Source organism: Carassius gibelio, chromosome B19 (genome assembly GCF_023724105.1).
Source record: "Carassius gibelio isolate Cgi1373 ecotype wild population from Czech Republic chromosome B19, carGib1.2-hapl.c, whole genome shotgun sequence".
Taxonomy (NCBI): Eukaryota; Metazoa; Chordata; class Actinopteri; order Cypriniformes; family Cyprinidae; genus Carassius; species Carassius gibelio.
Window position 1 is genome coordinate 22,968,591 of NC_068414.1, and position 16,557 is coordinate 22,985,147.

The 16,557-nt window shown below is 37.1% G+C and overlaps 1 protein-coding gene across 3 annotated transcripts; it reads left to right on the forward strand.

Moving 5' to 3' along the window:
• Positions 1-4,815: 4,815 nt before the first annotated feature.
• anp32e (acidic (leucine-rich) nuclear phosphoprotein 32 family, member E) lies at positions 4,816-10,513 on the forward strand. Of its 3 annotated transcripts, none has more exons than XM_052584439.1 (7): positions 4,816-4,987; positions 7,277-7,426; positions 7,813-7,935; positions 8,083-8,251; positions 8,432-8,556; positions 8,638-8,692; positions 8,789-10,513. In XM_052584439.1, the coding sequence occupies exons 1-7, from the start codon at positions 4,934-4,936 to the stop codon at positions 8,866-8,868; spliced, it is 756 nt and encodes a 251-aa protein (XP_052440399.1). In that variant the 5' UTR covers positions 4,816-4,933; the 3' UTR covers positions 8,869-10,513. The 3 variants fall into 3 exon arrangements, with proteins under 3 accessions (XP_052440399.1, XP_052440400.1, XP_052440398.1); XM_052584440.1 differs by having other exon boundaries at positions 8,083-8,247; positions 8,431-8,556; positions 8,786-10,513; XM_052584438.1 differs by having other exon boundaries at positions 4,818-4,987; positions 8,786-10,513.
• The last annotated feature ends 6,044 nt before the right edge of the window (positions 10,514-16,557 follow it).

Below are 16,557 nucleotides of genomic sequence, written 5' to 3' on the forward strand. Positions count from 1 at the left end.
TGTGGCTCCAGCATAATCAAAAATGACTGACAGTTAGCTGTTAAAACCGCACGGCTACAACATCCACATGTGTAGGAGAAACGGAGCAGAGCAGTTAATAGCAATGATTTGAAAACGAGGGTGAAATGAGAATAACAGAAATGAACAGACATCAATATAACTATTTTACAAATAAAATGAAGAAAAAACATGGATAAGAATACAAATAAGAATTATTATTATTAAATAATGTGTTTCTTCAACTGTTTTCCCAATGTAAGTGTCTTTTGCTCTTACTAGGGATTCAAAATGCACTGACTGAGAATGTTATGGGTTCTCATGTATTTCAGGAATGGTTTAAAGCTTAGTCCCAAGTCATCATTCTTCTTGTCCCCACAGGAGGAGTTGAGGACCTCTATCCTTGACCTTGTGCAGTGTTCAGGTTCATGTTCATTTTCCTTTGTAAATCAGCCGTGGATTATGGTCAAAATGGCCATCAGAAGCCTAAAAAAACAGAACCTCGTATTCTCTTGGATTGATTTGTACATGACCTTAACATAACACTCCCAGAGTAAAGGAGCTCCAGCTAAATTAGGTTGATTGTGTTTCCCCTGATGATGTCCTCATTTTTTCATATTCCTTTTGCTCATGGTGGGAAGTTTTAAGAAGGTGTGGACTTGGAGAGCAGTCAATTACAGAAAAGAAACAGGAAAGGGGGAGGGGGAGAATGAATGGGTGTAAACTTGGCTTATTCATTTTAAAGTCAATTTATCTTCTTCACGCATATCTCAGTTCATCTCTTGATCACTGATAAAAGCATGTATCTGTTCACTGCTGCTTTGTTTCGTGGATTCTGTGCCGGGGGCTTAAAGGCAATTATAGCAAATGAAAGATGACATATTAAACAGGATTGGGTATTTTCCGGAAGATGATTGCATCATCTGATTTGTCTCATCTATATGACCTCAGGGCATTCAAACATCTTTAAATAAGACAAAGATGCAAGTGTGGACAGATTTTTCATGGAGACCAGTGTGAAGAAAGCCACTTTGAAACTTGTCATGCAAGCTAATAAAAAACGATTAAACAAATGTCAAGATACTCTATAGTTTGACACACGCTACTAACAAAAAACTAATTACTAACATTGAAGGACTGTTTAAGATGAACTAGTTTATTAAAATGTATCAGACTTTCAAATGCAGCATATGACAGCAAATGAGCTAAAAGTGTTTCAGCATTTTGTACATAAAAAGCGATTTTGTTTGGTTGCTCTGCACTGCTCATCTTTGGAAAAAACCTCTTTATGGCAGAAAATCTACTTATATTTCAAAATAATCTGAGATACTGAAAATGCAGTTTAGTCAGTTAATTGGTTAGTTAGTTCCCAACACTATTTAAAAATGTCACAAACAGTAAAAAATAAAAAACATTGTAATCTTTCAAATTACAAAGAAGTTTCATTCTTTCCTACAAAGTTCTTTAAATTTAGCTCTCAGGAACAAAAGCAGACCAAGTGTCAGGCATTTTCTTAAACACCCTTTTTGGCATAATTCAAGTTATATTGGAAAACTCCCTTGACACGTGGAGCATGCTCCCTGACACACTCACAAACACACCCTCACGAGCCTTTACATGTTATACTGCAGGAGGGGTGTGATACTGATACATGCACAACTAAACCCTTTGTTAACACAGTGTTTTAGAAACCGGCTCTAGTACAGATGCCGCTCATGTGTGATAACAGTCCCTCTCTTTATAATATAACATGTTCAATCACAAAGCATAAAAGACTTGCACAGCCACTTGAAATAAGCGATTGTGATTTCATGTCTAAAATAATGTGATACTGTCATCTTGTTTACCAAAACAACCCATTAACTTAGACATTACTCAAGCTTTTATTGCTCCTTACAAAATCTAGGCTATCCAATGCTCTTAAAGTGCATTTTTTACAGTTCATCTGTGCACTTTATTAGTCGTTCTAACAGCACTTTCCAATTTCTGTTTCCATTATAACTGCAATTTTTTTTCACTTTTTTAAATCTGTGCTTGTGATTTACACAGGGTTGTCCTAAATAAGGCAACATTTTCCCAGGATTTGCGATCCATATCCACAGCTTCAAATCCCACAAACCCACGCACACTTGACCTTGTTCATGTGGGCTGGCAGCTACACCTGGATCCAATTTAATGTCTCTCACATCCTTTTGTTATTTTTAACCAAGTCCAGAACTTCATATTATTGTTTTGCTAGCTTTGTTAGGACAACTCTGTTTGTGTGACTGGTTTATATAAGTTCAAGTCTGATTCTAATAATACAGCACACTATACTGTTTACTATAATATGCAAGTTATCATTTATAAGACTTTCACAAGACAGGATTTAGAGCAGAATGTAATGTTCTCTATTAAAATTTTTGATGACTGATTAATTGCTCTAAATACTCCCCACACTTGTAGTCTAAAACGTCTGTCTTGAGCCTCTTGGGTCTGTCTTTTGTGCTTGGTGGTATATTTATCTCAATCACTCCAGTATTTTAACACTTCCCAGAGCTGTCTGATTGCCATTGGCCCATTGTGTTCTTTGCATGAGAATACACTAGTGTGTGTCTCCCATTATTCTTGCCTAAACGTGAAACCCTGTCCCCCATCTCAGCAGGCCACCATGCAGCCGGAGGACAAAAGGTTGCAGGAAACACTGAGAAGATGTGACAATGGCCCTCAATAAGGTCAAGCAAGAAAAGTTGCAGAGTTCAAGCACAATGAATTTTACCCGTCATTAGTTAACTTGGTCCAACACAAATCAAGTCTTACAACCGTACAACTTCTCAAAGAGGTTGAAGCGCTTGTGTAAAAACGATTTCTTAACACTTTAAAATGTAAAGTAAGATTTGAAGTGTTGCATTCCTTACAGAGTTCAAGCACAATGAATTTTACCCGTCATTAGTTAACTTGGTCCAACACAAATCAAGTCTTACAACCGTACAACTTCTCAAAAAGCTTGAAGCGCTTGTGTAAAAACGATTTTTTGACACGTTAAAATTTAAAGTATGATTTGAGGTGTTGTATATGTAGTAGGTTACATTTAAACATATACTTCTGTACAAAGCTCTAGTGCGCCATCTAGCTGCAGTTTCCTATAAGGCCACAAGGTACACAAGCAGTCCTAACCAGTCTTAACTGGTTTTTGCCGTGTCCTTGCACTGTCTGCCATCTAGTGGATTTTTATTACATTGTTTCTCAGCATTTATCCAATTCGGGACTCCTGTCAGTTCTCATGCATGATAAAACCTTTAATTGTCAAGTTCCTTCTACAACAATGTAAATACTAGTATGAGCAAAACCTTATACACATTACATGTAAACTAAAATATACTTTTCATAAACAAATATGATTTTAATAGAAATCAAGTGTTGATTTGTGTCATTCTGAGCAGACTTTGCTAGAGCATTTCCTGTTTCCTGTCTGCCTGCATGTGCTTCAACCCAGCATCTAAATATTGGGCTTCCTATGAGCTGTCTATTGTTTGCATAAAGAAACAACAACAAGAAGGGGATATCTTAATCACATGATGTAATGTATGTGATATCATGTGCTATGCAGCTCATCTATCAACGTGATACATAACGTTTTTCATCTGTTGTAAATTAATATCTGATGCCAGGATGACATTTTTGCTTTTTTTTTTTTCGGGTGTTAAAAATTGAAATGCAAAAATAATATTTTATATATATAGTCAAAATTCAGTGTTTTAAATATTTAGAAAGTATCCCCTCATTTAGGTTAAAATGCACCAAAAATTCTAATTTGCTTAGAAAATAACCGTAATTATTAATAATAATAATAATTTCTGCTAGCCTATTGTTTGAGATACACTTATTACTTGTGACAAATAGACAAACAAACATGTAGTCTATCCTAATGACTGTTTTATCCAAAAGATTATTCACTTCTTCTCTGGCAGCCTGGATAAATCAGCTTAGGAGATCTGTTGTGGTGGTGTCCATTCCATTTCAGGGTCAGTGTGCCATGAAGCCCTGCTGGTCACCTTGGTGTACTGCACTAATGCACATTGCTGAAAGCATTCATTTTACATAGGCGCTTATTTCCGTTTGAGGTGGGGAAGCTCTTTTAAAATGAATTTTGATATTTTTGAAGAAAATTTGGATCATGAATTTTATTAGTTTATAATAACAATGGCCTGCTGGTACTCTACCACCAAATGGGCCTGTGTGAGTTCAGTGGAGAAGCGATCAGCAGCACATGGGACAGATGGCGAGGCGAGCGCGCAGCCTTTAAGCCACCATGACTGTCTGGGTTTATGGTCAGCCATTTTGTGGAATTACTGTATGGAAGATACTCAGAGTTTGAGAGTATTATGAGATCACTTCTATGAAACAATGCAAAACGTTTTATTTATACCATATATACCAAGATAACATATTTGTATTGTTTATTTTTTTTTCTAATATGTTAGTGGTCACTTTAGACTCTTTAAAAATGCACCGTTTTAACCTGGTCTCCAAATTGATTTCGGTTAACTGGAGTATTAAAAGACATGGACATCGCTTCCAGGCGTCAATGAGGTCAAAGAATGGGCGGATTTATAGTTCGAAAGCTTCATACTGACGTTCTGAGCGACCCGTCTAAAATCTACTGCGCGCGTATTTCCAGCCAATCACGTCTGTCTACAAAGACCGATTATGTTGATAAGCATGATCCGTTTGAGCGACAGGCCGATCCACCAATGACGCTTTCAAAAATAACCACGAGCCAATGAGGGCGCGTTGGGGGCGGGACCTCAGGAAGGGGGTTGGATGCGAGGTATCATGGAGGATCAGTTAGAGAACGGCAGCCATTGAAGAAAGCCGAGCCGTTGGTCCGTGCTCCGGAGTTTCTGAATTTTTTTTTCTTTAGTCAGTCTAAAACAGTGCAGAAATCACCAACAAAATGGAGATGAAGAAGAGGATCAGTTTAGAGCTGAGGAACAAAACTCCAGCGGAGGTGAGAGCTTTAATTATTTATTTTTTTTACGGAAACGCGAAATTATGTTAGTTCGCAACCTGTCTGTCCTGCACGTAAGGAGCAGTCAGTAGAGTCCGCTGAATGGCAGCACCACATGGACGCTTAAAATGATGAAAATACGAGTTTTAGTCATTAATAAATGCCTCATAGAATGCCTATGTGGATATATACAAGATTATTTTAAAACAAATAACGTTAGTCGATATATCGTTATGTGAGCGCGCAAAACTCTTGGTGAATCTTTTGTGAACTCGTTACATGGTCTCCTTCGCCATTGCCTTGGACTTGTCGTTGTGGGCGTCCCAACTAGAACCTCAAAATGTGAAACGTACTTCAATTTTTAAGACCAGTTTTTATTTTGATGCTTCAGAAACCATTTTTATTACTCAACAAGTGACGTCCAACTCGGTTACGACGTGATTATAGTCCCTCGATACGACCGCATTCTCGCTTCCGAAGAAAAATTGAAATAAAAACAAAACTGCAGTATTGTTAAACGATTTAATAGTCCGACCGTACATATATGCAAAATACCGAGCGAAAACATCACGCAAATATCTCCTTTCCTCATATCAAAAATTCATTGTAGGCAAGCTTCGCCGAAGCGTAAGTTAACCTCACTATGGCTTCTCCAACGTTATTAAAACGAGCAGTTTCTTCCAAAGGCGGACATCTTACTCTCCAACGTTAGAGATTCAAGGGCACTTGCTTTCGATCTTCCTCCTCAGACCCTCAAAGCCATTGAAGTTCAGGGTTTGAGAGCTCAAGCACATATTGGTCAAACAGTATAATTGAGCCGCGTTCATGGCTGCTGCAGCGCCGCGCAGTGTGTGTGGTGAGGATGGGGGGTGAAAGCTGCTCGAGTCTCCGCGTTCACGGGCGGGGAGTGGAAGTCATTTTGTTGCATCAATAGTTGAAGCGCAAATGACGGTGTATTGTGGCTTTTACAGTATTTTTATTCTTCAAAGTTAAGCGATTTCTGAGTCACGGTGCTTACGAGCAGTGTAGAACGGAGTAATTGGCGCGTAGAGCCATAAATAGTCGCTCGCTGGACGGATGCGCTTGTGCGAACCGTTTTGAAAAACAAGTTGACATTTCCCTCCGTGGTTACGCTAATGGCGTAATTATGTAAGCTTCTGTAACATTGTTTATCACTGACGTTAAACAATATGCATTCGGCTTTGTGAATCATATCCGTCACTATTTTATTAATTGAAGGAATGTGGCAGATGGTGAAGGGGCGAGCCCCCCTTCCTCCTCTCCGGTTTTAGTAGATTAGTAGAGAAGCACGCTTCTTTTGAATGGGGGTTTGATGGATGGGATCTTTTACACGAGCTTGAGTTAATACTCCGGCGGAGCGGGCGTGTATAAACGACGATACGTGGCTTTTAACTCGAGTGTATCTCGCGTCACCAGTAACTTACAAGAAAGATAACAATATATTACTGGCATTACGCGCGCGTTCTGAAAATCTTCTCGTGGAACGCTGGCAGTAAATTCATTGTAAATCCTAAGTGATAAAAGAGGTGGAAGCAAGGCTTACCAAGGCTACATCACACACCTCACGTGCTGAAAATGTATCTTTCCACAAGGGCAACAAGTTATTGAATATTTAAATTTTAGGGCTGCAGTGTAATACTGTGTGCGCCTGTGCGCAAAGCCCATAAACAGTTTTAGTTTATTGTAAAAAAAAAAAAAAAATCTAAAAGTTTTTAAAGTTAATTAACTTTATTGTTCAACTCTTTTAGGCAGATACACATCAATGTTGTTTACATGTTTCCAGTAGCCTTAAATATAAATTAAAAGATTTTTTTTTTGTCTTGTTCCGATTTAATTAAATTTAGAGACATTTATTTAGCTTTCCCCGAAAAGTGCAAATATAGCGGAGTTCCTAAGGTGCTGTATGTTTCAACAGTCCACCCCATCAAAGAGGGGGGCTGTGTTTTCCCGACAGAATAGTAAAGGGGAGGGGGGTCTAGAAACCTGTTTGAAAACGCTCATTGTTTTTGCAGTACCGTTTGGTGCCACTAGTAGCGCTCTAAGTTTCACCTTCACCTCAATGTGTAACAAATCTCAAAATCACAGAAATGGGAGGGGGGGACTGATCGTTTGATGGGCTACTGAACAGACTGCCTCTATCAGTGGCATCAGCAGTTGTCAGTTGTTGCAACTTTACTCTTGTGGTAGATCATACCCATAGTGTGGTTCTTTGTTTACCAGTGTCCTAACTATTAAGTTGTTTCTTAACTATGTTTATTTCTCATGCAGGTAGCAGAGCTGGTGGTAGATAATTGCCGCTCAAGTGATGGTGAGATTGAAGGCCTGACAGATGAGTTTAAGGAACTGGAGTTCCTCAGCATGGTCAACGTGGGTCTCACCTCCCTGGCCAAACTACCCACACTGCCAAAATTGAGGAAGGTCAGTCAAGAAATCTAGCATTCAGTTCAGTACACCTTAGGCAAAGCGCTCTTAACTAGAAGATCTGTTGTGTTTTAAGTTTAATGTTACTGATATGGTAACATAGTTTACATATTGATGTAGAGCCGTTGTATTATTAAAATGAACAAAAATGGATGGAGAATGTCCAAAGGAAACTTAAGAAGTGTGACATTGAAAAATATCCATGTTTAATAAGTGTAGTTGTAAATAGTCTTGTAAGCATATAAATGTCAGTTAGTATTACGGAGTATAATTGTTATTATTGTCTGAATACATTCTTTGCTTTAATTGTCCTGTTAGTATTTCTTTGGACCTTTCCAGTATATGTTGAGTTTATTTTAAGAGCAATTCTCTCTCTATTACAGTTGGAGCTGAGTGATAATAACATTTCAGGGTCACTGGAGACACTTGCAGAGAAATGCGCCAACCTGACTTATCTTAATTTGAGCGGCAACAAGATCAAAGAACTCAGCACACTGGAAGCCCTGGTAAAAACACTGACACCACATCATATTTCTGAATGATTTTTATCTTAAGAGAAGGCGCAGTTAATTCAGAGTCAGATGGTTGTTATCCTAAGTGTCGGTTTTTTTTTGTTTTTTTTTTTTTTGATGCATGACATGCTCTTCCCTCAGCAAAACCTAAAGAACCTGAAAAGTTTGGATCTGTTCAACTGTGAGATCACCACGTTGGAGGACTACAGGGAAAGCATCTTCGAGCTGCTGCCGCAGGTCACATACCTGGACGGCTTTGATGCAGAAGACAATGAAGCTCCAGACTCTGAAGCTGATGATGATGATGATGGTAAGAACCATGAATTAAGACTTTGTTTGATTATGCCGTCAAGTGCTTTTTTGGTGCACATAGTTATGATGCTCTTCCAATGGATACATGGATAATTATAACAACAACAAAAAAATACGTTGCAAAGTAAATGACAAAAGTATGTTACATTAAGTCATTATTTCTACTACTTTCATGCAGATGAAGATGGCGAGGAAGGAGCAGGGCAGCTGGGAGATTATGAGGAAGAGGAGGAGGAGGAGGATGAGGAAGGCTCAGAGGGAGGAGAAGTTGGACTTTCCTACCTTATGAAAGAGGACATTCAGGTGATGTATCTTCCACCTATTTTTAACATTCGCAACCAGTTTTCCAAGTATTTACAGCTTGATAACATCCTTCTGTAATAGGATGAAGAAGATGATGGTGACTATGTAGAAGAGGAAGAGGAGGAGGAAGGAGAAGGTAAGAATTCATCATGCAACCGGACATTGGGAACTTGTCACCTATGTTGGACTTTTTTTTTTTCTTTTTTTTTAATATTTTTTCTTTGTATAGAAGAGGAGGCAGATGTTCGAGGAGAGAAGCGAAAGAGGGACGCAGAGGATGAGGGTGAAGATGACGATGAGGATGACGACTAACCCTTTGTTCGACGACTTGGAAACAATGTTCAAGGTGTAGATCAAGCCTGATAAAGACTGTGATCTTGCAGATTGTTTTTTTCTCTTTGTAAAACCATAGATAAATCACTGTAGAGGCTAAGTGTTTTCTTTTATAAATGCATTATATATTACACTATATAAAAGGGGTTTATTGATGATTCATTTATAGCCATTCCAAGTTTATTCCCAACATGTAAATCGGTGTCATCAGGGGGGTGGCATGAGCGTGAGATTTGAGATTTGCCGATTGTTAATAAGCTGTTGAACAGCCCATTCGAGACAGAGCTAGGATTTCACCACTGAGAGAAGACAGCAGCGTACCTCTGCTCCCCAAGACCTCTGTGAGGAGGCAGAGCGTTTCCTGCTCCTCATCTACCTCTCCAGGTCTCATTCTCAGCCCAAACACAGAGCATCAAGCCAGTCATCTCCAGCTTCAACCCCTTTGTTCCTGGATCAATCAATCGCTGCCAAGAATCTTGTCACACTCTTTATATGAGATGGTCTCTACTTGATTCAGCTTTTCTTGTAGATCGGGCTCACGTAGGTCGACCAGATGGTGTGTGATCTCGTGAATTTTAAAGCGTGATGTATGTAAATGTGATGTAAATTGAGCAAAGATGGGGGGGGTCAAGCTGTAGGTTGGCAAAATCAAATTTCCGTTTTTAATCCCAAAGTAGTTTTTTAATAAAGAGATCAATCATGTGTAACCTATGAGCAGTTCGCCCTTCTGAGTCACTTATTTTTGACAAGATGTCATCTTAGATGTTAAAATTGAGATTTGTTAATTTTTAAGAGAAATGCCATTGCTGGAAATTTCTCATGATGTTCAGGTTTAACAGCTTTGTTGGATTAAACAGTACCCTTGAGTACCTTTCTACCTTTGTCTTGCTGTGGAAACAGGTTAAGTTTCTACCTTTTGTTGGGGTATTTCACAGAGTAATACCTTTTAATCTAATGTTCGAATGGCAATATGTATATAGTATCTGTTTCAACAGGTTGTTTTATTTTCCTTTAATTTTTTTAATTAGTCTGTTTGGTCAGTTGTTTTAATACAAGGCACATGTTAAAGGACTTACATACAGGTCACCCATTTAAATTTCAAGTACTTGGTTGTTGTGCGAGTGTTGTATTTGGGGTTTTATGTGCTGTAAACCTCTTTCTAAAAGAATTTTAGTTTTGTTGGTTTTTGATGTTTTGTTTTAATGGTTTAGGGGGTTTTTTTTCTGTTAGATTTTTTAAGTTTGCAAGCTTTTTTGTCCAATAATGAGTTCGAATTTGAGTTAGTTGTAATGAATGAGTGAATTGTTTTTTTTTTGTTTTTTTTTTTTTGTTTTTTTTAATGACATGGGATGTTCCGAGATGGACCCCTTGTCTGCTAAAGAGTTCCGTAATTTGATGCAATTTGGGATTTTCTCAAACAGACCTATGAACTGTCTGGAAGCCTCAAACATCGGTGAAGAAGCACTGTCTCTTTAATGTCTCCAGAGTTGATGATAGAAAAATGTGCAGTGGTGTTTCAATCCTTTTTTTAGATAAATTTTGGAAGATTTATAAAAACCCTTACAATAAATGCAACCTGGTGTAAGTTTGATGTGGAAAATAAAGGAAAGACCTTTCACCATAATGTCCTTGTGGTTTAGATTTTTTGTTTTATAAAACTTTAAACTTTGAGTAGTTCAAAAATTATCTTCAATGTAGTAAGTGGAAGGGCTTGTAATATAATTTAAAAAATCCCAGCTTAAGTTTAACTAGTTGGCTTTTTCTTGAGGTCCATAGACCTGCAAGCCTGCGAACTTAAATTTTATACTACAATGCCATCTGCAAAGCCTCCAATTTAGGTTATTTATGAGTTGCACAAACTTTTAAGCTGCAGAGCATAGTGGAAAGGCGTGTGGCATGTGATCAACAGACAGAGTTACCAAACGTGTCATTAATTAATCAGGAGTAAAGCAATCACCATCCAGCCAATAGAAATACAGTGGAAGGGTGGGGTCACTCTGATGCATATTAAATATTTATAGATTTGATAAATGACAGTTCCACTAGGTGATTATTAGTACTAAGAAATGTTAAAAATAAAAACTTAAAATTTAACAATACTTACTGTACTTTGACAGGAATATCACAGCTTATTTATATGACATACAAATTCAAATGATAATCAGTATAATTAATATGATCAATGGCAGTAAATGCAATGATCATTTATTTCACTGACTACAGAGAAAATAAAATACAATTTAATTTGAGACCAGAATGTAACAAACTTTTACAGCTGTGCTGTCAGCGTGAACACCACATCAATGTGGCCTTTATGTATGTCGGGGGCCATAGATATCTGTCTTGCCCAATCAGTATAGATAAAGGCATCATTAATCTTTTGTTTATTTATCTGTGAATTAAAAGAAATCTGAGAAAGTGCTGAAGATTGGCTTTGACAAATGTGTTTATAGGTTGTGGTTAAGACGTAGGTTGTGGTTAAGTCGTTTTGCCTATTAAAATACAAAAATGGACAAAATAAATGAGCAAATAGATCAAATGCAGTAAGTTACAATACATTTTAGTCCTTGAAATATATTTCTTCATTCATCTCCTTTATTGCTTTCATTTTCTCTTTTTGGAAAAAAAGTGTCAGCTGCTTTTGTTTATTGGGTGGTCTGTGCTCAGAATTTAAAGGGAGAGTATAGACAATATAGATAAGTTTAAAAATAAAGAAAGAGCAACATTGCCCACCCAGCAGGATATATGCCAGCCCACGCTTCTATATCTGCCAACAACCAGGCCTGTTTCACATCAAACTTTGACAACATTTTTTTATTAACATCATGAATTCAAAATGAAAAATAGTTTCGTTTAAAACACTCTTGGGCCTTCATTTATCATTGAAGAGTTCATACCATTCACAGAGGAGTGTTTATTTTTCATGTTATTTTCTCATCTTCTTTTTATTGTTGCATTCAATAGCAGCTTTATCATCTGATCTTTTTTAAAGTCCTTCTGCGCTTCTCTTGAGAAAGACTTTCAAGATCCATGCAAACATTCAGTTTACACCTGAAAAACTGTTAAAAGTTTCTCAAAAATTATTTTTTGGAACAAGAGTATTTTTATTAATAAATATCAGATTTGAAATTTCCCCCATATACTATAACACTCCACACTAAGTGTCAATGTGCTCACAGAAATGTCTTTGTTATCCTGAACTGGCATCCAAAAAACAAAACAGACAAAAAAAATATATCTTTATTATTCTAAACTGGCATCCAAAAAACAAAACAGACTACAACAAAAAAAAAATCTTATTCTCTCACAGTAACATAACCTTCAGACCACTGGAGGGAGCTAATTTACAATTAATGCATTTTTTGTCTTTGGCACATAATCATACCCACATTATGATCATATAGCAATAACTCAGGAGGCTTTAAGAAGCTTTAATCATTTTAATATATCCCTGTCAACATAGTTTGTTTTTGACTATGTGTGAAGATAGACAAGTCAGTTCACAGCACCTTTGAATCTTTCTTTGCACAGAGGACAACGCTGTTTTATGTCTGTGATGCAAAGTCTGTGATGTATAGTGTATTACAGACACCACACCAAAAGAATACTTCAGCACAGAGTGTTTCAGCAGTGCTCATGTACATTACAGTTTAGATGTGTCTGTACGCGCACACACACACACACACACACACACACACACAGCCTACAGCTCATCATGTGCAGACTGCCTAGACCCCCACAGCAGCTGATGAGCTGGAGCATCCAATCAGGAAGCCCGAGCCTCTGTAAGCCTTAAAAGGAGTCAATGCAGTGAATGGCCAAGATCTGATGAGCAGTTCTGATGAGTAGCCATTTAGCTTTTGTTATATGACACAACATCTTCATCGCTCCCAGGGAAAACTTTTACATTAACAATGCTTTTATGTGCCTTACATCAGATATTTAATAAAAACCACAAAATTCCCAAGAGGCCCAAGGTGAGCGAATAAAAGACAAGTGGCGTGCAGATACACTATACACACAACAAACAGAAATTTGAACCTGTATAATCTTACTCTGAGAAGTACATTGATGGCAAAACCATTGGGTAATCAAGTAATCTTTTTTTAAATTGAACATGAAAATACACTAATGAATCATTCTTAATGAGATATAAAAGATGCATTTAGAAAATAAATAAGGTTAATTTTCATTTCAAATTTCTCCTCCTTTTCACATTTGTAGCATTGAAAACTCTGATTCATTCTAGTGAATGTGTTCATGCTAAAAGGTCCTCTCTCTCATATTTAGCATTGGAAAGTCTGATTTATTATCATTCGAACAGGTCATAAATGAACATAAAAATAGTGATTCAAGTCCCTGTACAATGCTTTTGGCCCGGTCAGATGAGGTGTTTTGTATTTAGTATAAATGTAATTTATACTAAATACAAGTGACTTATTCAAAATCTAAATTTAAAAAAAGAAAATTATATAAATGATACCATTTTATCACTATATAGCTATTTTAGTTTTGCACAGTTTTGTTATGTAAATCTTGTATATAACTCAGATGTAAATCTGAATCACTGATGTGGTGATATGTACTTTGATAAGTACATTTATTGCATATTTTGAGTGAAACCCACTGCATAATCTGTAATCTGAGGCGGACATGGATTTTGTAACATTTTTGATCTGATATTTTTAAATCTTTTTCCTGCATGCAGCTGTTCATCTGTGCAGCAGCCAATAGCAATAAATGTGAATTAAAATCTGGATGTTTAGCCAGCTGACTGGGAAATCTTTTTTGATGAGCTTGTTTATATACCTAAATGTGACTAAAAATGATTTTGTCATGAAATACTGCTTTGGCCCAGATCTTCCAGAAGAATTCAGGTGTCAATAAACAGCTGTTACTCTATCAAACCCCACAGGGCACTTGTACACTTCACTTAACGCCATGTAGTTTACTTAACCTCAGAGCAATCAATCATTATTTCATAAAAATCATGGGGCTTAAGTCATTTTCATTGATTTTGCAAACTGCCAGCACTACACTGAATGGAGGTCATAGACATCACTACACTGACAGAAAAGGAGTGTATATGGAGACCCTAATCTGGGGTCTTTATTCATTTTACAAAGCTATAATCATCCTTACAGTGTGCTTTATGAATTAAACATGAGATGGCAAACTGCACCAGCTGTTATTAGCCCAGGGTTCAAGTGTTTGGGACAGAAGCACAACCTGCAATTATGGCTGAATCCCCTTTACTTTTTATCTGGTAAAAAAGGAAGTGTTCAAGAGGAAATTATTTATTAAAGAGGGTGTACAGCACAAACGTACAGACAGGGCTGGTTGTTCATTAATGTAAAAATTAGAAACTGCATTAAAATGCATTTTAATCAAACTATTTTATATTGCGACTGTTCTACATAAACCAGTAGTATCACATTTTATGTTAACCCCTCAGAGTTGATTGTCCAAGTGTTTACATGTGGCGTGGCTCATCCTTTAAATATGCAAAGCCCAGCATCTCTCTAAAAGCTCTCTGTTGGCATGTTATTTTTATAAGTGGCCATGTGCACTGTGCGCTGGTCCGAAAGAAATGACACATTAGGCTTAGGCCTTTGCTCTCCCAGAGTGCTATATAGCGTGTTTGTGTTTTATCATGTGGTATAGGTAAAATTGCATGTATTTTTAGCTCTTTTGCTAGCATCCGCACAACACACACAAGGGGGAAAATCCTCTCTCAAAAGGAGGAAGCAATGTTATTGTTGAAAGGTGGAAACAGAGATGTAATTTGGAACTGGAAATAAAACCAGTGACCGAGACATTTATTTTTAACCGACTGGTAATTTGCAAGGAGTTACTGGCACATGCCTTTGCTTGTGACATTATTCATAGTTTTTAAATCGTTTGTGTTGGGCAGTAAGAAACTAAATGCAGCAACGCTTTTAGTAGCTTAACATAAGTTCAGTTGTATTCAAATAAGGGCAACTGTTGCAATAAGCTACACTTGCCAAATCACAGTGTAAAGCAGTTATTAAAGGGTTACTCCACCCTAAAATGAAAATTTTGTCATTAATCACTTACCCCTATGTCGTTCCAAACCTGTAAAAGCTCAAGATATTTCAGATAAAAACCTGTATGCTTGAGACTGTCCCATAGACAGCCAAGTAAATAACAGTATCAAAGTCCATAAAAGCAATGACATGGGGGTAAGTATTTAATGACAAAATTTTCATTTTGGGATGGAGTAACCCTTTAAAGGTTGTGATACAAAGGATGTACAGACAGATGCTTTTAGTGTGTGGACTTGGTTCTATCCATCAGCTGTGACCAAAAGGAGTGGGGTTTAAGTTGACTAAATACTGAAGTCCTGCACACTTCACCAGAGAGAAGTCTGTCGTTTAACTATTACATTTTACAAGATGTAATATTGGTATTGGGTGTCCCCAGAATATGTCTGTGAAGTTTTAGCTCAAAATACCCAATAGATAATTTATTATAACAGCTGAAAAATGTCAGTTTTGGGATGTCACAAAAAAAAAAAAGAGCTGATTTGGAGTGTATCGCTTTAAATGCAAATGAGCTGCATATTCCCGCACCTTCTCCAGAAGAGGGCATTGTGTATAAGTCTCTATGCATTCTATATCTACAACAATAAACAGCCGCTAGAAGCAACATAACTGAGAGTGAGAGTACAGGTGTTTAGTCGTATATGGGAAGCCAAATGCACTGAAAGTGGAATGAAAGCGCAATGTTACAGAGCCAGCACGGCGCTGACCAATTGTTGCGCTTTCCGCTTACGTTCTACGTCTTCTGCTACGCCTACGCCATACGCTCGAATGCCTTGTTGTGAATGCACCTGCCTGAGCAACCGGTAACTGGAGATTACAGTTTATCAGTTTAAAAATCTATATTTTTTTAACACTAAAGCATTGTTTTGCATTCATATAATTTCACTACTCCACTTTATTAACACCCTGGAGCAGTGTGGAAGTATTTTATGAAGGATGGATGCACTTTTTCAGCTTCGAAAACTGAAGGGGCACCTTCATTGCCATTATACAGTTTAGAAGTTCAGAATTTTTAATATAACTCCGATTGGATCAGTCTGAAAGAGGAATGTCAGATATGCCTAAGATGCCCTGAGGATGAGTAAAACATGGGCTAATTTTCATTTTTGGGTGAACTATCCCTTTAATAGTCACATGACACACCAGTTAATAAATAAAGTATTTAATCTTTTATTAGTAAGTGTTTTGTTTTTGCATTTAAACCTTCAATTGGACTCAAACCAATTGAAAAGCTTTTATAAATTACAATTGCACTGTAAAATAAACCATGAATATTTGATAATTAGAATCAAATCCAAATTTTATTATATTTGAAATTTTTATTACATTTTTACCCCCAATTTTTTATATATATTTCAAATCCTCAAGCTTGTAAACCTGTAAACGTTTGTCCACAAAATGTTGGAAAGTATACAAATTAAATGTGTAAATAAAGAAACCTTGCACACTCTGTATTCCCTAATGCATGTTTAACCCATAAGAAGAGATGGAGTTTAATGCATTTACTGTGAATTGTGTGATGCTGGGGCAGTGAATCAGATAGCGATTAATGTGCAGCCCCATTTATTTATTTACATTTGATTTGAGGGAATTTATTATTAGC